Source organism: Gopherus flavomarginatus, chromosome 3 (assembly GCF_025201925.1).
Source record: "Gopherus flavomarginatus isolate rGopFla2 chromosome 3, rGopFla2.mat.asm, whole genome shotgun sequence".
In the NCBI taxonomy this organism is placed as follows: Eukaryota; Metazoa; Chordata; order Testudines; family Testudinidae; genus Gopherus; species Gopherus flavomarginatus.
In genome coordinates, this window is record NC_066619.1 from 94,200,635 (window position 1) to 94,228,056 (window position 27,422).

The 27,422-nt window shown below is 43.2% G+C and overlaps 3 protein-coding genes across 10 annotated transcripts in view; 1 reads left to right on the top strand and 2 right to left on the bottom strand.

Annotated features, from left to right (window-relative positions):
• The window catches only part of LOC127046791 (uncharacterized), a 541,802-nt gene that overhangs the window by 427,735 nt on the left and 86,645 nt on the right, over positions 1–27,422 (bottom strand). The window lies entirely within an intron of this gene.
• The window catches only part of LOC127046786 (uncharacterized), a 396,910-nt gene that overhangs the window by 263,586 nt on the left and 105,902 nt on the right, over positions 1–27,422 (bottom strand). The gene's annotated exons all lie outside the window — the stretch shown is intronic.
• The window catches only part of RFX3 (regulatory factor X3), a 253,853-nt gene that overhangs the window by 195,792 nt on the left and 30,639 nt on the right, over positions 1–27,422 (top strand). For all 8 annotated transcript variants that reach the window (XM_050944281.1, XM_050944275.1, XM_050944277.1 and 5 more), the window contains 2 exons: positions 3,376–3,557; positions 9,665–9,784. In XM_050944281.1, the coding sequence (XP_050800238.1) occupies positions 3,376–3,557; positions 9,665–9,784 (302 nt within the window). The remainder of the gene's footprint in view (positions 1–3,375; positions 3,558–9,664; positions 9,785–27,422) is intronic.

Genomic DNA, 27,422 nt, shown 5'->3' on the forward strand with positions numbered 1-27,422 from the left:
TTGACAGAAAATGGTTGAATTTATTTTATAGTTTGCCTATTTTTAAAACTGTATTTATTTTGACTTCTGACTCAAATTAGTGTAACATGGAAGAAATTTAATATATTTGTTTGTTTTCTCCCTATTTCTCAAACTACCTTTCCTTTTGATTTCCAGAGGTCTGAGCCAAAGCACATTAAGTTAAAGTAAAGACACTTTTGATATAAATGGGCTTTGGATCAGGCCTGAAAAGCTGTGAATTTCATTAGTATTACCTTTGACATTACAGATGTTCTATTCATCAATGACAAAATCTTAAACTCTCAAAAATAATAGCCTGCTGATTTGGCTTTCTGTGGTACTATACCTCCATTGTTAGCCATTCTGGAGTGTGGTTGCCTTTATTAATGCTTGCTCGTTTTTATGAGTTTTTCATTTCTCCTCTTTTTTTTTTTGTGCATGAGGTTGACTTGACTAATCAATTTATAATCTAATGTTGTATAAACATCGGAGTTTTAGTGAAGCCAGAGTCAATTTGCCAGTTTTACTATGCAAACGCTTCATACTTATCCATCCTTAAATGTTACTAATGCTATTAGTCAACAAGCTAGTATTCAAATCCTGAACAGCTCAGATGTAGAATTCTCATTCTGCATTGAAGAATAGCTTTACAATAGCTGTATAATGTTTGTAGATTATTTTCCTTTTAAAATTATATACAGCCTTGGGCACTCCTCTTTCCAGCAATCTAGCAAATAAATTCCAGACTGCAATCTAGCAAATAATCACTTGATGCCTTTTGCTGCTGAAATACATCCACCCTAGAACAAAAATCTTTGTTTTATACTTATCTTGGATTATGCTCTGCCAACATTGGCTAATGCAAGTTACAGTTGAAATAACATCTGTCAAGAATTCAGATCATTAGTAAAGTGCACTTAAAATGAATCCTAATAGGTTATAATCCATCTGGAAAAAAAATCCCAAATGTTACATTTAGAAGTTAATTAGGAAATGCATTTTTTTTTAATTTCTTTTTTTTGTCAATCAGTATTTCCCTTTGGGAAAAATAAGAATAGTTCACCCTTCTTAATCTATCCTGATTAACAGAGATTAAATGCAAAGGTTGAAAGATGTAATTATCATGGTTTCTAGCCTCAGATATGCTTATGTCATTTAATTAGTGAAATAAATAGTTTTTTTTTAATAAGCCAAGGTAAAAGTTAAAGTTTCCAGTGATATTTTTTCATAGGCTTTATATCAGAATGGTAAACAACCAATTTAAAATACATTTGTGAACACTATGACTCTATTTTTTTTAAATAATGATTTTAGATCTACCAGCTGAAATAAGGATGATAAACTACTCTGTTTTATTACTTTCTATTTAAAGTGCAAAATTGTCTAAAAGTAGCTAACAGCTCTACATCATGGAACCATGTAAGTGCGTCAAACACAGAGACATTTCTTCTTGTGGGTATTTGCCTACCTGTCACCCATATTACCTGCTAGCAAGTTAAAAAAATAGAAGCCATCTCAGCTCATATTTTAGAACATAAAATAAAGAATTACAACTTTGTTTTCTATTTTGTTCTCCATGCAAAAGGAGAACATGAAGATCGCCTCTAAAAGGTCTTAGGTGAATTGTTGTTCTCCTTGCACTTGGCAAAGTGCACATGACTCTGATTGAAACAGAGGTGAGAATCCAGTACATTAATTATACCTCTAGATTTTAGTGAGTACTAATGTGTGACTGTCTGTAGAGTGGGGGCAGGAGCAAAGAACGTTCTATTTTAGGAATACAGAATTACATTTTTTCACATTAAAATATTTAAGATCTGTGTCTTAAATGATTAATTATGTTTGACATTAGCAGAAGTTTTCTCTTCCTTATCATTGAAAAGTTTGTGGTACCACTCTTTATTAGTAAATGAATGCAATAGACTACAGTATCATCAAGTAAACTGATCTTTTTGCTGTTGTTCAGAACATATGTTTTGCCTTGATACTTTACATTAAAATTTGTTACACATTTCTGTTGAGAACTAATGCATCAGAACAAAATTTTGTTGCATTGATTGAAATCATTTTAAAGATACCTAGTTTGGAGTTTCATTAGAAACTCAAAACTGAGCCCAGATTTTTAGTAAAATCCATAAACGTGACTGATTTAAAGATTCACACTGAAATCATGCTCTTGGCTTTGACATCAAAACTCGTGAAACTTGGCAATTTCAACTGATTTCCTGTTTACATTTTTGGGCTCATTCAAACCCAAAACTCAAAGGAAAAGTCGGGGGGATACAAATCCATGGTACGGTAAGCCAAATGAAAGATTATCAGAACCTCTAGAAAAATGAAACCACAGACTTTCACACAATTTAAGTATAACCATCATATAAAAATACTCTTATTTTACGCTGTCATTTTTCTACTGAGTTAAAGCTGGTGGGAAGATTGGAGTGAAACTGACTCAAGCAATCCTTGCTAAAGTGCTTTTTTTTGGTTTGTTTTCTCATCTGTTAGTGGCAGTTTATATTAGATATGTTGTGAGTATTCCCAAAAAGATACCATTTGTGCCTCATACTATAGAGCCACTGAAGTACTCAGCATGCAAGTGTTTTTCTGCCACCTTCCAAAATTACCCACCAAAGTTCTAAATTAAATGACCTAGAGAGAAAGAGAGAGAGTTTTCACAAAATTCAGTCCTATTCCTGCTTAAGGTAATGACAAAATTTCTTTTGGCTTCAGTGGAAGCAGGATTGGGCCCATAATCTTTAATAGCTGTATCAGTTCATTTTAGCACCACCTAGATTGCTCCTTGCCTTGTGTTTTGTTTTTTATTTCTTTATATATGGTTAAATAACCCAAAAGAATAAATCTTGTTCAATTAAATAGTGTAACTGATTTGAGTGCCTGGGGAAGCGAAACAACTCTGTGAAATACAATAGTCTAATAATTCATATGGATTAAATGACTCTCCATCAGTCCAACAAGCAGTTTCTTTTCTTCGGTTGTGTAAATACATTTATGATTGTTTAAATTCCCTGACGTACTAACAATTTGTCTCCAAAGCTTAGATCAATGTATGGGAAATTAAAGTGTGGTACTGGACTCTTGAATACTTTAAGAAATGGGGACTATCTGAGGTCACAAGTGTTATGAGTTCTGCTATTTCCATGTGTTTCTGAAAGACTCAAAGACACCATCGCATATCTAACCCCTCTAAAGAGAACTGCCTTCACTTGAAGAAAAAAGTCACCATTGACTAGACGTTGAGAGCAATCTCAAAATGTACTAAGCTTTGAATTGTACAGCTATGTTAATGATAGCCTAAAATGTTTGTTGTGAAATTATCTGAATTTACTTTTCTTCACTGTCTCCTATTTGAAATAGCTCCAGTGGCTCTTAGACAACTATGAAACAGCAGAAGGAGTCAGTCTCCCCAGAAGTACCCTTTACAATCATTACTTACGACACTGTCAGGAGCACAAGTTGGACCCAGTCAATGCTGCCTCTTTTGGAAAACTCATAAGGTCAATTTTCATGGGGCTACGGACCAGGAGACTAGGCACCAGGTTTGTGTACAACAATCAGATCTTAGGTTATAGCATAGAGAAAGTGTGGTGATCATTCTGATCATGAACCTTGTATATGATACACTGAACAAGCTGAAAGAAAACATTACTTAAATGTTAAAATGTTTGTCTATTAATTCCTCATGTAATGTCAAACTGTCAAGTTGTTACAAAAACGCATTACATTTCTCCTTGTCCTGAAATCACTTATTAATTCTGAAACATACACAGCAGATTTATAACAATACAAATATAATATAGGCTGTTGGTTGGAAACTATGCATCAGATGGAGAATAATTACTATATTTCTTATGAGTTACAAATCTTATTATATTTGTTTATTTTTCATTCAATACTTAATTTAAGTGTATGCTGAGCACAAAGTGATGGTTGATCATTACATATGAGATAATAGGGGTATTCTGCCTTTCCATATAAAAATGAATGAGTGATTTTAATGTAGATGAATATTTTTATCAACTGATTTTTTTTGTTTGTGTTATAAGGGACTGTTACTTAATGCTGCCGTGATTCTACAGCTTAATTACAAAATAGCTTTAATTCCTTATTTATAAATTGTTGTTACTCTTTTTATTTCATGCAGTGATATTTCAGTATAGTATGATAAGTAAATATGAGGGACACTAAGTGTAAAAATAGAGGAGGTTTTTTTTTCTGTTTAACCAGTGTAGTGGGCTACAGTTAAAGCCTTATAGCAGATTCCATTCACTCATTCACAGCTTTTCCAAACACTTACCTCTTAGACTGAAATGTTCCATGCTTGTTCTGTCTGAAGGAAAAATATTTATTATTAACTATTTTGTAAATGTGAGCCTTTAGAAACCCTTTAGCCATGTTTGAGTTAAAGGAGAGTAAGGGAACAAAGATTTCTAATCACAGTCTTTTTTAAATGGGGAGCTAACAAAATTGGTGAGTTTTGAAATTTGAAACTTCTTCGTTATTTGTTTTGACAAAAGAAATAATTTTCATTCAACCAATAAATGAGAATTTGAAAATAGTGTATTGAGCAAGACCGATAGAAAATGTGTTTAAATCTTTTAAGTGTATACATATGCACACTTACACATGTTGCTAGCAAGTTCCATGGAGCTGAATAGTTCAAGATTTTTTCCATTTCTTGTTTCCTTGTCCAGTCCTTCCAGATACCAGGACAGCAGCATGTCATCAGTAGTATCAAAAGCTGCTGACAGAGCTAATGAAACTTTCACATACTCCTGATCTTTTTTCCCTATTACCAAAAGGAGTTTGTCAATCAAGTATTTTCTACACCCCACCCAGGGTTAAAAGAAAATTGAAAATAATTTGGGAAATTAAAAAAAAAACCATATATCACCACAATCATCTAATAATCTTAAATCTTCACCACCACTAAAAGGGTTCAAGATAAGGTAGTAATTGGCACTGTTGTCAGGTGGCAGTTTCTTGAGAAAAGACATAACCGTAATTTATTTAAGGATAGCTAGATTTTACTAGCCATGAGGAGCCTGGTCCATTTTGTCTATTGCACTCTACATCTTCCCAGCACATCTGTTTGTCTCATTTATATTTTGCTACTGATCCAGTGGATGCCTCTCACTGGTGCACTGTTGTCACTTTTGTTTGTAAAATACAGATGGCAAACTCCTTGTGCCAAGCTATGCTCAAAATGTTAACTGAGAGGAAGCATTTGAATTACTGCTGCACAGAACAGTTTTGTCTGGTCATAACTATGTTGGTCCAGCTATTGATGAGAGTTTCTTAGCTTTAGCCATAGTCACAATAGATATGTCCACTATCAGCTGCATCAGAAAGAGCTCTCCACCTCTATGCTTTAGTGTCTACCATTGTTGTTTTGTGTAGGGGCAGTTGTGTTGGTCATTTAGGGCAGAAGATTATCATCATGTCATGCTAAGATATTGACTATGTCCAGCCGTTGATAATTATTTTCTTAAGCGTTCTGAAATCTTACTTCATCAATCAGTTTGCATCCAGTCTTGTAAGCCCCAATATCGGCCAAAAGATATTATCCTTCTTTTAAAATAAGGAGAAAACACTAGTTCCATAGATTTAAAAACACATTAAAATGTTGTTTGTACTTCGAATGTTTTTCTACAAAGGCCCCAATCCTGCATTTGACTATACACAGGCAGACTACTGCCCCTGTGCTCAGCCCTACTGAAGGCAGTAGGGCTGCATACAGGTGCAGGGGTCCATGTGTGCTTAAAAAGTTTGAAGTCTGTGACCAAAATTATTACAGACTGACAAACCCGAAGTCTCTAGGAGCATTGGTGCCTTAATATTGTTAGCCTTGCTCAACCTAAGCCACTGAATGCTGCAAAAGTTCTAACAACATTTGATTAAGGGTCGCTGCTGTTTGCGTTACTATATATCAGGTGATTTTAAACACATATGCGTGTGTGCATGTGCACTGGTGTGTGTGGTAGGGGGGTATATTCAAGTACATTGAACTTACACATGCCCAGGGACAGATTATGACACACTTATTCACCCCAAGTAATATGATACTTCACAAATAGTCCAATTGAAGTCAGTTGGGCTACACATGGTATAAGGTACTATTTATCATCATCAGTAAAGGTATCACAGTCGGGTCCATGATAATTTACTGATTATTTTAAAGCCTCTTTTTGCCTGTCTGTAATCTGTTTCCATAGAAACAGGGACAGCATCTTGCAGCCTTCACCAGGATTGTTAGAAAACTTGTAACTTTCAGTAGCTCCGGGTAAGCTCTGCCAGTTCAGTTTTAACAGCACATAGCCTTTAGGATATTGTAGAATCCATGCACATACTCTTTTTTCCATTATATTTAGTTCAATAGATACTGCTATAAGGCTATCACTGAAATATCTGGTAAATTCTTACAAATTTCAGCAATTGCCACTGTAAGCACAGCAAAGTGCCTCTTTGTGATTTCTTAGATCTTACATAAAACTGAAGAGCCGTGTAAACCAAGCAACAGAGAATGAATACTTCTTAGCTCTGACAGTATTAGGCCACGTCTACACTACAGCATAAAATCGAAATTATTAAAACCGGTTTTATAAAACTGGTTTTATAAAATTGATTTTACGCGTCCACACTAGGGCACATTAATCCGGTGGTGTGCGTCCATGGTCCTAGGCTACCATCGATTTCCAGAGCGGTGCACTCTGGGTAGCTCAGTAAAAGAATGAGACCAATAACTTCGATTTCCGTCCACACTAACCCTAAATCAATATAGTAATATCGATTTTAGGGTTACTCCTCTCGTTGGGGAGGAGTACAGAAATCGATTTTAAGAGCCCTTAAAATCGATTTAAAGTGCCTTGTAGTGTGAACGGGTACAGCGTTAAATCGATTTAACGCTGTTTAAATCCATTTAATGCTGTAGTGTGGACCAGGCCTTAGATACGCAATGCCATCACTTCAGAAGGGTGATGAGGTCATAGATCCTGCCCACCACTCTTTATTAGCTGCTATTTCATATCCTCCATCCTTACCTTCCATCCTGCAATCACTTTATAAACATTAATAGCTTCAATTTGCTACTTAAATTCTTTAAAACAAGGCTTCTAATGTAGCACTTATGTGTCCTCCTTCAAGTGGAGGGAGGTCATTCAGTATGTGGAGTCTTGCTCAGGACACTAAATTCTTGCAATATTTTCCTAGGAGATAACCAAAGTTTTCAGCCAACAGAAGTGCATATAATCCTAGCTAATCTAACGTCAGGGTAACAGAAACTTGGTTATACTGGTGCAAAGCCAAAATAGGAATGCATATGCCACACAAACTCCTTATTACTGGGATAGTAGGAATGAGAGTGTATGACTACAGAAAAGGAGGTGTGACTGGGACATTTCCTACACAACAATTATCCTCAGATGTTTTTTTCATCCCTAGTTGCCCTTGAAAGCCAACAGAAGTTAGAATACACCTAAGGCAGAAACAGCCACCTATAAAGCAACACCAAGATCAGGGAAGTACAAAGGGGAGCTCTGTCAGGGTTCCCTCCCCACTCTGAACTCTGGGGTACAGATATCGGGACCCACATGAAAGACCCCCTAAGCATTTTTCTACCAGCTTAGGTTAAAAATTTCCCCAAGGCACAAATCCTTCCTTGTTCTTGGATGATTACAGCTGGCACCACCAAGTTAGATAAAGATTCAGGAAAAGAACCACTTGGAGTTCCTGTTTCCCCAAAATATCCCCCCAAACCCCTTCACCCCCTTTCCTGGGGAGGCTTGAGAGTAACCAAGGTGAGCACAGACCCTTAGGTTTTTAGGACATGGAAAACCCAATCAGATTCTTAAAAAACAGAACTTTATTATAAAGAAAAAGTAAAAGAAGCACCTTTGTAAAATCAGGATGGAAGGTAATTTACAGGGTAATCAGATTCAAAACACAGAGTATTTTCCCTCTAGGCAAAACTTTAAAGTTACAAAAACAGGGATAAACCTCCCTCTTAGCATAGGGAAAATTCACAAGCTAAAACAAAAGATAATCTAACGCATTTCCTTGCTATTACTATTTCTGTAATATTGGATGCTTCGTTCAGATATGGTTTAGGGAGATGTATTTTCCCTGCCTTGGTTCCTCGCTGACCCGGAGAGAACACACAAGGACACAAAACAAACAACCTTCCCCCACAGATTTGAAATTATCTTCTCCCCTTATTGGTCCTTTCGGTCAGGTGCCAACTAAGTTATCTGAGCTTCTTAACCCTTTACAGGTAAAGGAGGGATTTTATGCTACCCTTAGCTATATGTTTATGACAAGCTCTAAGTCGGGGTCCCCAACGCGGTGCCCGTGGGTGCCATGGCGCCCGCCGGGGCATCTATGTGCGCCTGCCTACTGGCTGCCAAACAAGCAGCTGCCAAAATGCTGCTGAGAAGCAGCAACATCAAGAAGCGTTGCCACCATTTCAGCGGCAGTGCCTCTTGATGACATTACTTCTCGGCGGCATTTTGGCAGTGACGCTTCCAAGCATTGGCACTTCTCGGCAGCATTTCAGAGGCTGCTTGTCTGGTGGCCACGCTCCTCGGCAGCTAGTCTGGCACCCGCCACATGGAAAGGTTGGGAACCACTGCTCTAAGTTATCTTAACCCATCATCTGCTGCCTTGCACTCTGTTATGTCTGCACTCAAAGATCTGGCACTATATTGTAAAGGTCTACTAAAAAAAACTTTTAAAAGTCCTTGCTTTTGTCTCTGGAAGGAAGAAAAATGAAAGAACACTGATACTGAACTTGCTATATTTAATGCTATGTAGAAGAACAAGTACTGATATTCTCTTTACTAACATTTGCATACGGAAAAACTGATATTTTCATCAGTATTTGCAAACTAATAATAACTATATACTTGGTCTGTTGCTGTCCAAAATTGTGAATTTGCTTCAGGTAGAAAGTCCCCATTTCCACAGCATTTTTTTCTCTTCCTGTCAGCTATGGCAGTTTTTTTCTCAGAGTTCTGATTTATAACTTAAACCTTACCATCTGAAAAATAGATTGTTGAAGAATACAAATAATGGCTTATAAAATATTTTTCAGAATCAGTAATGACAGGATTTCACTGTTTTATTCACATGAACAATGTTTTCCTATTTTTGATCTGTTTCAAAAATTGTGAGTTCAAGTCTATAAAAATATCATGCTATGCCTAAAAGTTTATATATATATATAATTAAAACAAAGACCATTAGAACAAGTTTCTTGAGATCACTGACATTGAAGTTTAGTTGAAACTTTAGATTACCAAATTTACTTTATCGGGGTATTTTTTCACAGATTTATTATGGATCTTTTGGATCTGGATAGTATGAATTATTGTCTCTGCATATGAGTCAATTTAAGGGGCATTTACTGGGCCTGATACTCCTGGTTTTCACTGATGTAAGGGAGAGGAGTTGATCTTATGAACCCAATGGTATTATACAAGTATGAAATTGGTGAATCAGGAGGAGGAATTGGAGAGGAGAATCAGGTCCAATTTCTGTGCCCTATTTTCCAGTAGAGGTAAATTGTAATACTTTAAAGAAAAAAAGCAGTCTGACAAATAATTTTTGTTTTATCAACTTTTTTTTTCCTAATTCTTATTCTTTCGTAAAGGGGGAACTCCAAATATCATTACTATGGGATTCGTGTCAAGCCAGATTCTCCTCTTAATCGGCTACAAGAGGACATGCAATATATGGCTATGAGACAACAACCCATGCAGCAGAAACAGAGGTACAATATGAAAATTGTAACTATACTAAATAAACATTTTTTCATATTTCTAGCACTAGAAACCTGGGAGGATTGCTTAAATGTGATGCCAAACTCCTATCAGCATTTCTGGAAATCACTTGTCTATATTAAGTAGTTAAATAAACCTCTCTAGTATGCATACATTTTGCAGCAAAAGGGAGTGAAATTGTCTTTTGCATTTTTAAAGGCGTGTGGGATGCTTATGTATGTGCTTTTTAATATAAAATACTTATTTGCCATTCTGACCCACTAAATAGATACTGTTATTCTTGCATGTATCTGTTGCATATGGGTTTTTTTTCTCCCCCCATTGGTATTTTAAAAAGGTATTATAATGAGAAGCTGTGTGATGTAGTGTACTGGGCATCAGAGTGGGCATCCAGGAGACCTGTGTTCTATTCCCATCATTGGGGACAAATCAGACTAGATTTATACCACACTTTGTTAGAAAAAGGTTTGGGTGTGATTTCTTTTCCACAATGTGTTAAGTACTAAAGTGCTAAAAAAAATTGTAGAAGTATCAGGATTGTTTCTTGATTTAGAGATAATTTTCATTAAACTTTGAATTTCTACGAAAAAAGGTTTAAAAGATGGTCCTGATATATTTCTTAAAACAGTGTTCTTGTTTACTAGTCTTTAAAATTCCACTTCTAATGAGATCAGAATTGAACTTCTGTTAAGTTTGTTCTGAAATTTCCACATACAAGTTAGACAAAATGTTCCAAAAGACAATGGTAAAGTTGCGAATATTGATACTAAAAGCAAAGTATAATATAGTTGTCTTGAAATTTATCATCTGGACAGTCTTTTGGATTATTTTCTCCCAAATTGATTGAATCTGATAAGATACTTTGACATTCAAACTCAGTTGTTCATATTTTACTATTACATCTTTTATGTGGCCTTATAAGGCAATGGATCAGATTTAGCCTGGGATTGACTTCCCCTTTGCAACAGGAAACAGCATATCATCCCTACCCAAAAAGAGGGGAGGTGTGGCCAGGAACCAACATGACCGATGTCATCTAGATATGCTTTGATTAAATGTTTTCTCTCAGCAGCTGCCACTAGTAGTGCTTCTATGAAATCCCAGCTGTAATTTAAAGCAGCTCTATTCACTGGAAAATTCCAAGGAAGGGAGGTGGTAGTAAAACTATCTGTCTTCCCTTGGAGTATGTAACCACAAAGAACCAAGATGGCAGAGGAAGAGACTGCAGAGATTTGCATATGTGTGAAGAAGACTGCCTTAGATGCATGGGTTCTAGGGATAATTCAAGACAGATACATATATATTTGATAGGGTGATGTGATACCACAAAGGAAATATTTGATATCTTTGAAATCAAGGAATCCAGAAAAACTCGGGAAGTCAACATAGACAGCTCACAAGCACTACAGAAAGAGGAGCAATCCCATACAGTGTACTCAACATTTTTTGTTGTTTCAAAAACAGTCAGGACCTACAATCCATATTCAGTCTCAAAGCTATAATGTTAGTTCAGATAGCATTGTAGACAAGATCATTGCCCACTGAGCTACAATACTTACTCCTGAGGGCATTCTGCCCAAAGAAAAAAAAAATTATGTGCCTAAAAATTCTGCACACAATATTTTAAAATTCTGCAAAATTCTGCAAATTTTATATGTCAAATAAATGTGGAGGCTCCAGCATGGCATTGGGGGACACAGGCCATTGGCTGCACAGAGGTGGGAGATCACTCTGCAGCTCCCCCTCCCTCTCCAGGACACAGACTCAGCGGTGAGGCTGCACCCAACCCTGACACAGTGCAAGGATGGTGCCTGCCCCAGAAACATCCCAGGGCCCTGCCCCTCTGTGTCAGGTGCACTAGGTGTGGGCAGGCAGGCTCAGCCTGGCAGAATCCAAGAGTGGAGGGGCTTAGTGTGGGGGGATCCAGGTGTAGGTAGAGAGGTTCTGTGTGGGGCAATCTGCGGGCGGATGGCTCAGTGGGAATCTGGATGCAGGGGGGAATCTGGATACACAGTTGCTTGTCGGGGGGTTCTGGGTGCAATGGTAATGGGACTCTGCAGGGGGGGTCTAGGTGAAGGTGGTTGGGGCTCACCGGGAGGGGGTCTGGGTGTGGAGGGAATAGAGCTCGGCAGGGGGGTCTGGGTGTGGGGGGTTCAGTGGGGGACCCAGATGCTAGGGGAGTGGGGCTCGGTGGGGTGGAGGTCCAAGTACAGCTGGTTGGGGCTCGGTGGGGTGGGGATCTGGTGCAGGTGGCTCATTGGGGTGGTCCAGGTGCAGGAGGAGTGGGGCTTGGCAGGGGGGTTCTGGGTGCGGGGGGGGGGCTGAGTGAAGCTTGGTGGCAGGGTGGATGCACGGGGCTTAGGCAGATGGAGGGGCAGCTTCCCATACAGTGATCCCTCCCCCTGCAGCTGAAGAGTGATAGGTGTAGCCTGGGGTGAAATCTGGAGGTGGGTGTGACCCAGCCCCAGATGTCATGCAGGGGAAAAGGAAGTTGTCATGGTATAATCCCCACTCTGAACCTTAGTGTCCAAAAAGATGGGGTACCAGCATGAATTCCTCTAAGCTCAATTACCAGCTTAGAACCTGTAGCACTGCCACCAACCAGGAATTCCAATGCCTGGTACACTCTGGTCCCCCCAAAACCTTGCCCGGGGACCCCCAAGACCCAGTCTCTCTGGATCTTAACACAAGGAAAGTAAACCCTTTCCCTCACCGATGCCTCTCCCAGGCTTCCCCTCCCTGGGTTACCCTGGAAGATCACTGTGATTCAAACTCCTTGAATCCTGAAACAGAGAGGAAAATGCACCTTCCCCCCTCCTTCTCTCTTCCCCTCCCAGATTCTCCCTGAGAGAGACAGTAATCCTGGCACAGAGAGAAATCAGCCTCTCTCTCCCTCTTCCCTCCTTTCTCCCCACCAATTCCCTGGTGAATCCAGACCCAGTCTCCTGGGGTCTCACCAGAATAAAAAAACAATCAGGTTCTTAAACAAGAAAAGCTTTTAATTAAAGACAGAAAAAACAGTAAAAATTATCTTTGTAAATTTAAAAAAAATGGAATAGGTACAGGGTCTTTCAGCTATAGACACTGGGAACACCCTCCCAGCCTAAGTATACAAGTACAAATTAAAATCTTTTCAGCAAAATACCAGTGTGAACTCCTCCCAGCCAAATACACATTTGAACTCCTTCAAGCCAAATACACATTTGCAAAATAAGAAAACAACCATAAGCCTAACTCGCTTTATCTACCTAGTACTCACTAGTCTGAACTTATAAGAGCCTAGATTGGAGAGAAACCTGGTTGCATGTCTGATCCCTCTGAGCCCCCAGAAAAGTGAACAACAACCAAAACTAACAGCACAGCACAAAAACTTCCCTCCCTCAAGATTTGAAAGTATCCTGTCCTCTGATTGGTCCTTGGGTCAGGTTACAGCCAGGCTCACTGTTCTTGTTAACCCTTTCCAGGCAAAAGAGATATAAAGTACTTCTGTGCTATTAACTTTTCTTATCTGTTTATGACAGAAGTCCTTTCCAGCCCAGCCAGGACTAGCAGCTGAGCATGGCACAGGGTGGGAGCCACCAGCCAGGTCTTCCCCAGTCCTGCCTCCTGCCCTACAGTGATTTACCTCTCTGCCAGCTGCCCTGGGCACCCAAAACATACTGCTGGGGAGAGTTGCATGACTGCTCTTGTTGCTTCCATGTCAGAAAGTCATTTTTCTGTGGGGAAGCAAAGAAATCTGCAGGGGATGTGAATTCTGCACATCTGCAGGAGTGCAGAATTTCCCCAGGAGTAAATACTTCATTTTCCATCATGATAAAGTAGTTCTGAAGACCAATTTTGCTTTCATCTAAAAAATCAAATTAGTCTTCCTCCGATCACAATAAATACCCGCTTGAATCCTAAGCATCTTATACTTCTGAGGGAATTCTGCGCCTCTGCGCACATGCAGAATTCATGTCTAGTGCAGAATTCTTTTTTCTGCAGAAAATACATTCTGCCCAAGAAGTGCTGCAGTTCCACCTTTCCCCCAGCAGAGGCTGCAATGGCACCAGAACAGCCAGCTGACTGGCAGTAACAGCTAGCAGCCAGCTGTGTTTATCACAGCAGCCTGCCCATGGAGGCAGAGTGGGGCACACAGGTCTGCTAAGGAGTCACAGACTGGGGTTCAGAAGGGCTAGTGGGGGGACAGACTGGGGAGCAGGTTAGGAGCTAAAGGGTTAACAGCACTGAGCTGGGGCTGAATGTGATGGGGCTCCCGGGCCACATAGTAATGGGGGAGGGGCAGGGCCATGTGAGGACTGCAGGTAGGAGGGCTTCAGGGGCACATGGAGAGGAGGGAGGGGGCTCCTGGGCCACATTTGGTGCAGAGTTTATAATATTTTGTTGCAGAATTTTTGTTGCAGAATTGGTGCATAGAAAGACTAGTAGGATGATTAGAGGAATGGAAAACCTATCTTAGGAGAGGACACTCGAGTGTGGCTTGTTTAACTTAATCAAATGAAGGCTGAGGGGAGATATAATTGCTCTCTATCAATACATCGGAGGAGACATGCTAAAAATAAAGATAGCCTTGGCAGTATGAGCTGCAGGACAGGCTAAGTTGCCCTGAGTATGTGCTTATCTGAGACCGTAGGCACCTACTCAGGGTGGCTCGTCCCTCCTGCCACTCACACTGCTGCGACTACATTCTGCTTTTCATATGCTAGCTTGAGGAGAGCTAGCAAAAGTATGTCTCTTTGAGTGACGGATCACACTCCCAACTCCAAGTGTAGATATAGCCCTACTGTCAAGTTCCCCCTTAGCTCTGCTTGGCTCATCATATAGCCCAGGAGTGGGCAAACTTTTTAGCCTGAGGGCTGCATCGGGTTTCCAAAATTGTATGGAGTGCCAAACAGCCAAGCGTGTCCCGGCCCCGCCCCCTATCCAACCCCTCCTGCTTCTTGCCCCCTGACGCCCCCCCCCAGGACTCCTGCCCCATCCAACCCCCTATTCCCTGTCCCCTGACAGCCCCTGGAACCCCTGCTCCTGACTGCCCCCCGCCGCCCCATCCAATCCCCTCTTTCTTTCTTGACTGCCCCCCCAGACCCCTGCCCTCACTCAACCCCTGTTCCCCGCCCTCTGACCACCCCGACCCCTATCCACACCGCTGCCCCTTGACCACCACCCCGAACTCTGTCCTCTATCCACTGCTCCCTGTCCCCTTACCTTGGTATCTGGAGCACCAGTGGCTGATGGCGCTACAGCTGCGCCGCCTGGCTGGAGCCAGTGCAGCAGAGAGCACCAGGTCAGGCCCCAGCTTTGCAGCTGCACTGCCCCAGGAGCTCGCAGCCCGCCATCCAGAGTTGTGCTGGCAGCAGGGCGAACTGAGGCTGTGAGGGAGGGGAAACAGCAGGGGAGGGGCTGGGGGCGAGCCTCCTGGGGCGGGAGCTCAGGAGCCAAGTAGGTGGGTCCTGCGGGCCAGATGTGGCATGCAGATCGTAGTATGCCCACCTCTGATACAGCCTGTTGAATCCTTTTAATTTAATGTACAATAATATATTATGTTTTGAGTCATCTGTCTCACTCTAGGAAAAATTAATATTTAAGCAGGTGTCCTTTCCAGGCGGGCATTCTTCCTTAGTACTATAACCATTGCATGTTTCCAGTTTGATTCAATATGGTATAGACTCTGTTTCCACAAGTAAAATTGCTGTTGTCCACCTCCTGTACCTTCCCAGGATAATTTCAAACACTTCTTTGAACTTTTGGAGGTATCAACTAATTATGCCTGCTCTGTGTTTTCTATCCCTGTCTCAGGGTACAGAAAACTTGTTTTTGTTTTGTTTTTGTGTGATCCAAAGATAACATCTTTTCCATCACCTCTCTCCTTGGATTTTCTGATAACTTATCTCAAAGCGTTTGCTACTTGTAGAAATTCATTCATATCATTCTCTGGGACATAAATGTAAAGAAACCATTCTTGACTTCCTCAATCTTATCCATTTTTTTAAAATTCCTAGACAAATCGTATCCAGTCTATTACACGGCCTAATCGCTAACACAACCAATGTATAGTCTGTAGCTTCTCTTCCTCTAGCTTTATGGACCCTTTTAAAACAGTTTGTCCTTATAAGCTACACGAAAAATTATGGAATTGTAACATTTGGTCGGGAAGGAATTTTCCTCCAGGGCGGATTGGCAGGGGCCCTGGAGGTTTTTCGCCTTCCCCTGCAGCGTGGGGCATGGGTCGCTTGCTGGTGGATTCTCTGCAGCTTGAGGTCTTCAAACCAATTTTGAGGATTTCAATAACTCAGTCCTGGGTTAGGGGTTGTTTATAAAAGTGGATGGATAGGGTTCTGTGGCCTGCCTTGTGCAGGAGGTCAGACTAGATGATCATATTGGTCCCTTCTGACCTATGAGTCTATGAGTCTATACATTATTCTTTTCTCAAAAAAACAGTATAATGCATCAAAATCTATAACAATTTTGCAATCTATAGAACTGTGCTAAGGGTTGGTTATAATACAATATCTAGAGCAAAGTTAAAGAAATTCAGATGATATAATACTAATCAGCTTCCCAATTTAATGTTTAAGAAAAGAGCCTTCAGTTTCCTTTTGAGCAAGCCCAGGTGTTTGAACTGTGCAGTTGTAGAGCTGATGTAACATGATCTAAAAATGATTTAGTTCTGCTTTGGCTTCCAGCCAGATAGATATGTCTCAACACTGGTTGTTGCTTTGCTAAGTGTTGGAACCCTCATTTGTTCATTGTTGTCTTGTGATTCTCATTTTCATCTTAGCTATAATTAACTGTTCTGTTCTGGGCACTGAACTGATGAGAGATTTTAAAAGTTGTTTTCATCTAAGAAAGTTCACATTCTTTAGACTGTCTTTGGTTGCAAATGGATGCATTTCTAATAAGGTCACCAGGTCACTTGTTGGGGGTTCATTGTAGATGTGCAGCAGTGCACTTGCAGGACAGTTACAGCTCTTCAAATACTATTTAACAATTAGCATAACCTCTGAACCGATCCACTCACCAAAGAGCACTAAAAAGTCTAAATATTTTTCAGATATCTGTACATTATCTGTAGGTTTTTGTGTATACAGTAAGGTATTAAAGCATTTGGGTTTCTTTGATTTCTTAATCATTAACAGATTTAGCTTTTGGTTGCTTGTGGCGCTGCAAGCTGTTAAAATTTCCATTTGCTTTTTGCTAATTTTAAAACCAGGGGCTGCTTTTTTTCCATTAGCATCAAGAGCAAGCTCTTCGGTGGAACAAAACACTAAAATGAGATTACATAGCTTGGTATGTTACAGGCAGCTCTCACATACTAGATCAATATACCAAATTCCTCTATTAAAAAATCATGAGTCAGAACCACAAGTCATGAGATTGGCTTAAAGTTTTTTTTTTTAAATAATATATTCTGAAGTCTTTCAGTTTGCTTTTTGTTTTTTTGAGCCTTCAGGGTTCACATTTTCCAGCTTTTGTTGGCAAACCATGAGGGACAAAAACTTTTCCCCTCCCTTCAATGAAAACTCAAATTCTCACTTAATAATATGACTCCAGGTCCTGGATCTTTCAGAAAAGCACCACATAGAGTAAGACTCACAATAAAATCATGAAAGTTGGCAGCATTGCAAAAGCAAAATCTTCAAGCCGTAAGAACTTATCCAGAAGGGGTGTTGCCTGTTTATAGAACTTCTTCTTTTGACTTAGTCCACTGTGACTTCTATTCCTTCATAGTCATACAACAGTTTTCAGTTGAGTTTTCTTTCTTACCAGTTTGCTTGTGTGTGTCCATGTAATATCAAAGAGGCATCTTTCCATACATTTCTATTCTTCAGTTTCTGCTCACTTTCCTTAATAAATGTAGGTGGTTTGTTGTAGAGAATTTGAGTCAACAGCTATTTATTATTTATATAGTGCCATTTGTAACTTTACTTGCAATATGTTCAGTAGGATGGATTGGGGGGAAATGAGAGAAAGGAAGGCTGGAAAGGAGAAGTTTATGGAAGTCCAGATATAACCGAGTTTGCTGATCTTTTTTGGGAGGTGTAGTGGGGTGGCTGCCCCATTCCTGAAAAATAGGGGTTAAAAACAGACCTGGAAAGGGCTGCAGCTGTGAAAGGCTAGGCTGATTGAGGAAGCAGGCACAGCTGGGGACAGGCCACAGCTGGCCCTATAAAAGGGCTGTGAGCCAGGAGCTGGAGGAGTCTCACTCTAGCCCTGGAGTGGGAAGGACTAGCTGCCCGGGAGCAAGGTATCTGAGGTGGAGCAGTGCTGGGGAAGGGCAAAGGGAGCTGGGGAGCTCCAACCTGGTAAACGCTCAGGCTGCAGAACTTGGTGAAGGCCTACAACAGGTACTGGGGCTGCAGAGGGGCAGTCTAGGGATAGACGAAGGCAATAGGTCCTAACCCCTTGCCAATGATGAATGGCCATTACAGACTGCAGTCTGCCCCAGTGAGTGGGGACTAGATGACTGGCAGTAGTCAGGAGGCAAGGTGGGTTAGGAGGGTTGGGGGTTCCCCTGGGAGGGGAGACCCAGAGTGTGGGGGTATTGCTGGGACAGAACCCTGAGGAAAAGGGCACCGGTGTCCGGGAAGGACAAGGGGCCTGAGGCAGGCAAGACATCAGCCGGCAGAGGACACGCTGGAGCTGGAAAAGAGCTAATTCCAAGGACAACCAGCAGGTGGCGCATCACCATTTAGTCGTCACTTCGCTACACGTGGTGGAGAATGTGGGCATAGATGGTCACCCTGATACAAGGAGAAGGGCAAGGACTGTGGAATTATTGCCTGGATCTGAGAGTTGAGACATGGAAGGTGGAGAAAATGGCGGACTGCTACTGCAGAGCCTGTGTGGCCCGTCTTGCCGAGCAGCAACGGGGACTGCTTCAGCTGCTGTGTGGAAGAGTACATGGACCTCTTTGGGGGCCAGGCACCTGAGGGTAGAGGCTGGTGCCAGGGCCTAAAACCTGTTTTGCCTGTGGGCAACCGGGACAGTATAAACAGGAGTGCCCCTTCCGGAATGGAGCAAAGAGGCTCCACCCGGGGAAATGGGGAGCTGCCAATGTGCCCCCTGTGAAGTCAACAGAGGGGCTCCAAATGTGTTGGGCCTGTGGGGAGCCTGGGCACAGGATGAGGGAGTGCCCCTACGGGACTCACAGGGCCCAGGCTCGCCCTGAGGTGGCCAAAGGAAGGCACTGGATGTGCTTCCTGTGCCACAAGGGGAGCCAGGTAAGACAGCCTTGCACCCAGAGAAGGAGGAGGAGGCTGGAGGATCGGACTTCATCTGGGACTGGCCAAAAGGAAGTGGCAGTGTGGACCAAGACCCCAGAGAGAAAGGGGCTGGGGCAGAGAGGCCTCAGCTAAACCTGGGAACCCATGCGGGAGCAGGATGATCTGTGGTGGGGACCCAGACAGACAGGGGACCCCACAAAGGAGCAGGACTGGCTACGGTGGGGACCCAGATGGTAGAAGAGGGAAGCAGGTTTCTCCTTTTAATAGAAAACCTGTGGCAGGAGAGAGACCTCCTGCAGGCCCAGCTAAGAGGGAAGCTAGGGGGATAAAGACACACCTCTCCTACTTCCTCCTGTGGTCTTAAGTGGGAGAGTATGTAGTGGGGCAACTCCCCCACTCCTGAAGAACTAGGGTTAAAAGCAGACCTGGAAAGGGCTGTGGCTGTGAAAGGCTAGGCTGATTAGGGAAGCAGGCACAGCTGCGGACACACCCCAATCAGGCCACAGCTGCAGACTGCAGTCTGCCCCAGTGAGTGGGGGCTAGATGACTGGCAGTAGCCACTGAGGCAAGGTGGGTTTAGAGGGTTGGGAGTTCCCCTGGGAGGGGAGACCCAGAGTGTGGGGTACTGCTGGGGAAGAACCCTGAGGAAAAGAGCACTGGGGTCCAGGAGGGACAAGGAGCCTGAGGCTGGCGAGACATCAGCCGGCAGAGGGCGCTCCAGAGCTGGAAAAGAGCTAATTCCCTGGACAACCAGCAGGAGGCACTGCACCGGTGAGTCGTCACTTGGCTACAGAAGGTTATAGACCCAGCACAGCCAGTTCCAAGTTTCAGCCCTAGAACAAGAGCGTTCTGGGAGATATAGCTCCACAAGAGATGCTAGGAATCACAGGCTGTGCAGCAATCCATGTGTGGAGATGAGAGTTATAAAAGAGATTATTTTCCTGGGATGCCATGTTTCAGAAATCATGAGTCAGACTTCCCAAGATCATAAGATTGGCATACAAATCATAAGATTTTTTTTAAAAATATATTTTTGCTTACCTTCTGTTTTTGTAATCTTTTGAGAGTAAACCTCGCATCCTCAATTTGCATGTGATCATTTCAGCTTCAAAATTTTACCCTTAAATACATGCATGAAAAGCAGGCTTTTTCCTCAAGCTCCTGTGCATGTGGATTCTACTCATGGATGTGCTGGCACCCCTGCCTAAAAAATTGGACTTTTTTTTTCTAGTAGTGCCCTCTAAGGGTTGTGCATGCATTTGTCATGCTCCCCCTCCCAAAAGTGTAAGGGGCAGCATGACCCAATCACCAGCCAGTTCCTTCTGACCTCCTGGGGAGTGGAACCCTACTTGAGAAGAAGTTATATAAACTTTGTTATAGTGCCTAGGGCTGATAGAGTTGTGGGGGCTGGTATCAAAGGATTATGAAGTGCTTAAAGAACAGTGACGTTAGGCTAAAAAACCAGAAGTAGCCAATCCCAGGAGGGAAGTTAAAAAACTATTAAAGTGAAGGAAGAAGCCATGATATGGCTATGACCTATGGCCAGGATTCCCAAGAGAGGGTGGAAGAAAGCCCCCTTTCACTCTTCTGTAACAATAAGGGAAGTTTGTTGGATAGACAGGAAGTACCGTATCTTAGAGATGTTATGCAGAAAGAATCTGCAAGATTTAGTCATAGCCTGGATGTGAAGACCTAGAGACAGCCTGGATGTGAAGACCTAGAGAGATGCCATGTCAAAGATGACACCCAGGTTATGGGCCCAAGTGATAGGATAATGGTGTTGTCCACAGTGATCAAGAAAGGAAGTAGCAGGGAGGGCTTGTGGGGTGGTGGAGAGCTTGAGCTTTGTTTTAACAATGTTGAGGTTAATGAGCTTGAACTGATGGCTAGACATCCAGAAGGAGATATCTGAGAGACAGGCCAAGATTTTCGTTGGCCCTGCCCTTTGGATGGTCATAGGAACTCCTCACAAATATAGAAAGTTGACACTATTAACTGAAGACTTTTCATACTTTTACTGTGCTTGTAGTTAGCCATGTAAACTTCCTCTGAGATCCAAATACCCTTTCTTATTAATCAAATCTTTTGAAATATGTAATATCCATAATGGGTCTGTATCCCTTATAGCTCTTCTTTCAGTCCTAATAAAGAGGCCTGGGAAAATGAAAGAAGTCTGAGTAAAATAAACAGTAGGGGAATTTTAGAAAAGAAGTATTAGATCCGGAAGGTAGATTGTATACATTAGTGACTGGTAAGTATTTTCCGTGGCCATAGTTATAACTCAAAAGGTAACCTAGACAGGCTAGACACTTTGAAAGGAAATAGGAAAGCCTCTCATCACGCATATTGGTGAGGCTTTATTTTTTACTACTCATAAAAGACACAGTATGTCTAAGGTTGCCTGCCTTATCGAACCTCTGGAGAAAAAAATCTCTCTTTACATTTCTCAGCTGGATCCTGCAAGTTGTTTCTCAGTGCAATTGTGACTGGTCAACTCATGAGATAAGTCACTCTGTCACCATGCCAGAATTCAGAATTTTCCCCAACATATTTCACATAAAGCACATTGGAGCAAATGCTAAAATAATCCTGACTTTTTAGCACTAGAGGATTAAGTTAGCTTTTATATTTTTAATTAAGTTCTTTCTAAATCCTAGAAATTCTTAAAGGATTGTTTTTTATGCCCTTCAGGCATTTTGGATTGTATTCCAAAAGCTGAAAAGTTTGTGAAATGACACATTCTGTAGCAACTAGCTAAGCTATGTTGAAGTATCTGTTTTGGTTTGCAGGAATTTTCAGATAAAACCTGATGTTCTCTCCAGTATTTATACTGGTCATTTATAATTAGAAAAGAATTTCCAAATTCCTCCACTTCAAATTGTAGTAATTGCAGGTGCATCCACCCTAGAATCAGGAACCTATGCAGAAGAGTATGACACATGGGGTGAAATCCTGGCTCCATTTAAGTCAATGAGAGTTTTGCCATAGACTTAAATGGGGCCAGAATTTCACCTCTGGCCTCTATATGAAGCCAAACTTCAGATAAATGTCCTGTTATAGAATGGCCATGTATGTGCTTTCAGAGACCTGATATCCCAAAGGTGATCATGCTTTAAGTGAACAATCAGGCCACTCTGATCAACATCAACAAAAATGGAGGGAGCAGGTTTCTTCTTCTGTGAAAGTGGAACTGGGCAGTTAGGCCCTTCGCCTAGACTTCACTGGCGCAAGTTGGCACCTGAGGCCTTGTTGACATCGACAGCACCACCTTGGCAGCACAGCCAGTGGCCTTATTGGAGCATGTGGGGAGTGCCGGTCATAGTGATGACCCCTGCATACCACTCATCTGCCGCCGCCTTGGAGCAATAGCTGGTGGCACTGACAGCACCAGGCTCGGCGGTCATGGCATGCTTGGAGGTCAAGCTAGAGGAGACTGCACTGACCCCTAAGTCTCCCTCCCCCACAGGGGAAGATGCCTCCCCTGGCAGTACAGTCATCATCTTCGTCTGCAGTTGAGGCGGTTGCGGAACCCTCAAAGGCCAGCCCGCCAGCTGATTTTAAAGGACACCAGGCCCTGCTTCAAAGGGTGTCTGAGAACTTGGGCCCAGAGGTGGAGGAAATGGCTGAGCAGGTTAACACCTTGTTTAATGTCCTGTAAACCTCTACCTCGCCCATGTCGCACTACCAGTTTATGATGGTGTCCTCAAAATTGCCACAGCCTCCTGGCAAACTCCCTCATCCATCCCTCCCACCCTGAAAAGGACTAAAAAGAAATATTTTATCCTGGCCAAAGGGTTTGAGTACCTTTCCAGCAACCGTGCCCTGGGCTTGCTGGTGGTCTCTGCAGCCAATGAAAAGTATAAGAAAGAACATACCAGCTCGACCCCCAAAAATAAAGAGGCCAAAAGATTGGACCTGTTTGGAAGGAAAATGTGTTCAGCTGCCAGCCTCCAATTCCGGGTGGTGAACCATCAGGCCCTCCTAGAAAGATAAAATTTTAACTTACTGGACTCTCTCTGTAAGTTCAAGGAGTCCCTACTGCAGGGAATTCAGCACCCTGGTGGAGGAGGACACTATGGTGGCTCTGTGCTTCCTCCTAATGGCATGGGACATGGCTGACTCAGCAGTTTGGGTGGTCGAATTGGTAGGGTTATGAGGTGCAGCTCTTGGCTTCAGACTGCTGGCCTCTCCCAAGAGATGCAGACCTTGATCCAAGATGCAGACCTCCCATTCGATGGGATCGGTCTTTTTTCAGAGCAAGAGGATGCAAGGCTGCATGGGTTGAAAGACACTTGGGCTACCCTTCGCTCATTGGGCATGCATATGCCCCAGTCTGCAAGAAAGCAGTTCCGGCCACCTCTGCCACATAGGCCTTGGCAATCTCATCCTGGGTCTACAAGGAGAAGAGACAGAGATGTTAGTTTCAGCTGCCGCCCTCCTTCCTCCTCCCACTCCTCTGTGCCACCTGGCCCGGCAAAGCACCCTGGGGTCCAGAAACGCTCATTTTGAAGGTGTGCTCAAGAGCAACGCCCCAGGATCTACCCCGTTCTTTCCTCAACCATCTTCGTCCGTACCGTCCGGCCTAGTCATGGGTCACCTCAGACCATTGGGTGCTGGAGATAGTGTCTCAAGGTCATACCGTGCAGTTTTCAGCCACCCTTCCCTCCTACCATCTCTCTCTTTTGTCCCTCTTCAGGGACCCTTCTCATGAGCAAGAGGTTGAGAACCTCCTGCACATGGAGGTGGTGGAGGAGGTCCCTCTGGACCTGACAGGAAAGGGATTCTACTCCCATTATTTCCTAATCCCAAAAGCAAAAGGGAGCCTCAGAGCCATTTTGGACCTGTGACACCTCAACAAGCGTCTCAAGAACTTGAAGTTTCCGATGGTCTCCCTGTTCTCCATCATCACTTCCCTGGATTGAGGAGACTAATGTGCCGCCCTCGACTTGAAGGACACTTATTTCCATATTCCAAGGTCTCAGACGTTTCCTCCATTTCATACTGGGCAAACACTATTTCCAATTTATGGTGCCGCTCTTTGGCCTCTCATTGGCTCCAAGGATCTTCACAAAATGTATGGCGCCACTGGCCACTTACCTGAGATGTCAAGGGGTCCAGGTCTTCACATATCTCAATGACTGGCTCTTCAAGGGCAGGTCTTGGGAACAAGTACAGAGGAGCCTCGATCTGAGTCTGTTGATAAACGATCAAAAGTCCATCTAAAGGCCAGTCCAACGAATAGAGTTCATCCAGGGCAGTTCTCAACTCCACACGAGCCAGAACCTTCCTTCCAAAGGTTCGTTTTGAGACTATGTCAGACTTGATCTGCCATGTGAAGAGCCACCCACTCACCACAGCTCACACCTGCCTGCGGTTGTTTGGCCACATGGCCACCTGTACATACGTGGTCAGTCATGCCCGGTTCCACTTCTGGCCTCTGCAAGCTTGGCTGGCATCAGTTTACATCCCCAACAGACACGACTTAGACTGGGTACTCAGGATGCCGGATCACATCCTGTCATCTTTGGAGTGGTGGTTGAACCCTGGGTCAATGTTAAAGGGAGTTCCCTTCATGGCCCTGCATATCAATGTCAGGTTCACCTGGCCTGCCAGGCCTTCTTGCCCCACCTGAGGGGCAAGGTGGTGCAGATCCTCACGGACAATACCGTGCAATGTATTACATTAACAGGCAGGGCAGCACCAGGTGATTAGCCCTTTACCAAGAAACTCTGAGCCTTTGGGACTTCTGTATGCGGCATGCATTCATCTGGTAGCCGCGCACCTGCCCGAGACCAGAAATGTGCTAGCAGATTGCCTCAGCAAGACCTTTCTGTCTTGCCGCGAGTGGCCACGCCACACAGAGGCAACCAGTATGATCTTCTAAAAGTGGGGAACTCCCCAGGTGGATTTGTTTGCATCCCATCAGAACAGGAAATGCCACATGTTCTGTTCACTCCAGGTGATGGATGGGGGTTCCCTGTAAGATGCTTTCCTGCTCCCATGGTTGGGGGCCCTGATATATGCCTTCCCACCAGTGCTGTTGATCCACAGTGTCCTCATGAAGATCAAACAGGACAGGATGAAGATTATCTTGATAGCCCCCAAATAGCCTCGCCAGCACTGGTTCGGCATGCTGCTGGAGCTTTCGGTAGCTGCCCTGCTGCCGCTCCCTCTCTGGCCAGACTTGCTGTCCCAGGACCACAGCAGTCTGCACCCAAACCTGGAGGCATGGTACTTTTTGGTATGGCTACTGCATGACTGAATGCAGAAGAGTGGGAATGCTCAACGCGGGTGCAGCAGGTCTTGCTAGGTAGCAGGAAGCCCTTCATCAGAGGGACTTACCTGGCCAAGTTGAAAAGATTCACGTGCTGGGCTTCGGAACGAGGCATCCTGGCTGAGCAGGCCTCGGTACAGGCGATCCTGGATTATCTCCTGCACCTCAAACTTCAGGGCTTGTCCCTGTCATCGATCAGGGTCCACCTGTCTGCTATTTTGGCCTTCCACCCTCTGTTCCAAGGCAGGTCGGTCTTTGCTCATGACATGACGGCCCAGTTCTTGAAAGATCTGGAGCATCTATACCTTCATGTCCAGGACCCTGTCCCTCCCTGCAATTTGAATCTTGTGCTGTTGAGATTCATGAGGCCTCCCTTCAAATCTCTGACTTCTTACTCTCTTCTCCTTCTCTCCTAGAAGGTTTCGTTCCTTGTGGCGGTTAAGTCTGCCCGCAGGGTGTCTCAGATCAGGGCACTTGCTTCAGAACCGCCCTATACCGTATTCTACAAAGATAAGGTCCAGTTGTGGCCCTGCCCAAGGTAGTTTCCATGTTTCATACGAGCCAGGACATAGACTTACTGGTCTTCTTTCCAAAGCCCCATAAATCTGAAGAAGAATGCAGGTTACATACCCTGGATGTCAGGAGGGTGCTGGCCTTCTATATGGACAGGACAAGGCCGTTTCGCAAGTCAACGCAGCTGTTTGTTGTGCTGGCAGACAAGATGAAAGGTCGCCCAGGATCTGCTCAAAGTATTTCATCCTGGATCACAACCTGCATCTGATACTGCTATGAGCTGACAAATGTGCCTCCACTGGTGATAGTCAAGGCACATTCGTGGCTCAGGTGCGGATCCAAGAGATTTGTAGAGCTGATACCTGGTTGTCTGTCTGTCCACATATTCACGTCCCAGTGTGTGCTTACCCAGCAGGCCCGGGATGATGCTGGCTTCGGCAGAGCAGTGCTGCAAGCTGCAAGACTATGAACTCCAAGCCCACCTCCATTGGCACTGCTTGTGAATCACCTAGAATAAAATTGACATGAGCAAGCACTCAAAGAAGAAAAAACGGTTGCCTATCTTTTTATTATTATTGTTCTTTTAGATGTTTTCTTCATGTCCATTCCATTACCATCCTACTGCCCCTCTGTCGGAGTTGCTGACAAGAAGGAACTGAGAGCATAGGGTCACCAGCGCCTGACACATGGGTGCGGCACTTAAGGGGGTGCCACTGCCAACCCTCTGGGTACCGCTAAGGCAAAAATCTCCGACCGCACATGTGGGTGCGCACACACCTACAATGGAATGGACATGAGCAACACATCTCAAAGAACAGTTATGAAAAGGTAGGTAACTGTTTTTTCCTCAAATGAACCACACCCAGGCTGGAATTCTGCTACTCTTCTGAAACCTACACAGAGTTTGTGTTGTTCTGGACAGGAAAATTCAGACCACAGTGGAAGTTAACACCTTTCCCATTCCATGGAGGACATTCAGGTTTACCTTGTTTCCATTTCCCTTTAGTTGCAAAACTTCCGACTAAGCTCCACAAAGACTAAGTGTCCATATAAATCCAAACAGATTTGGTTGAGTTACAAACTGTTCAAAATCACCATTTCCCATCTGTGTTTTTCTCACAACAGCTTGTTCGTGGCTTGTAGTAAAAATCCTGAACATCTCAACACTGTACGCACTGCCTTACTTCATTATGCCACAAATAGTGCACTTCTTGGCAGGACACAGTCAACACAGATCCTCCCCCCGTGAACCAGGAGACTCTGAATTGAACTCTCACTTCTTTTACTGACTAGTGTTAATAGTTCTGTGTCTTGTGCAACCTTTATTCTTGAGCAAGGCCTTCTACCCCATTGAGTAGTTATACAGGCTGGAAATATAACCCAACTCTCAGCTGTTTAGCCTGGCTACTTTAGAAGGAATTTGTCAAATCTAAACACTCAACTATACAGCATTTCAAATGGACCTAATCATGAATTTGTAATCCACTATTTGAGCTTGTTACCCATCTTCTAGTGGCTGGTGCACAATGGAGAACAATGTATTTCTACTGCCAGCTATTATAGTTAATCCTTTCACTTTAGTGGCATAGGTGTTGAATATCCAGAAGCCAAATCCTG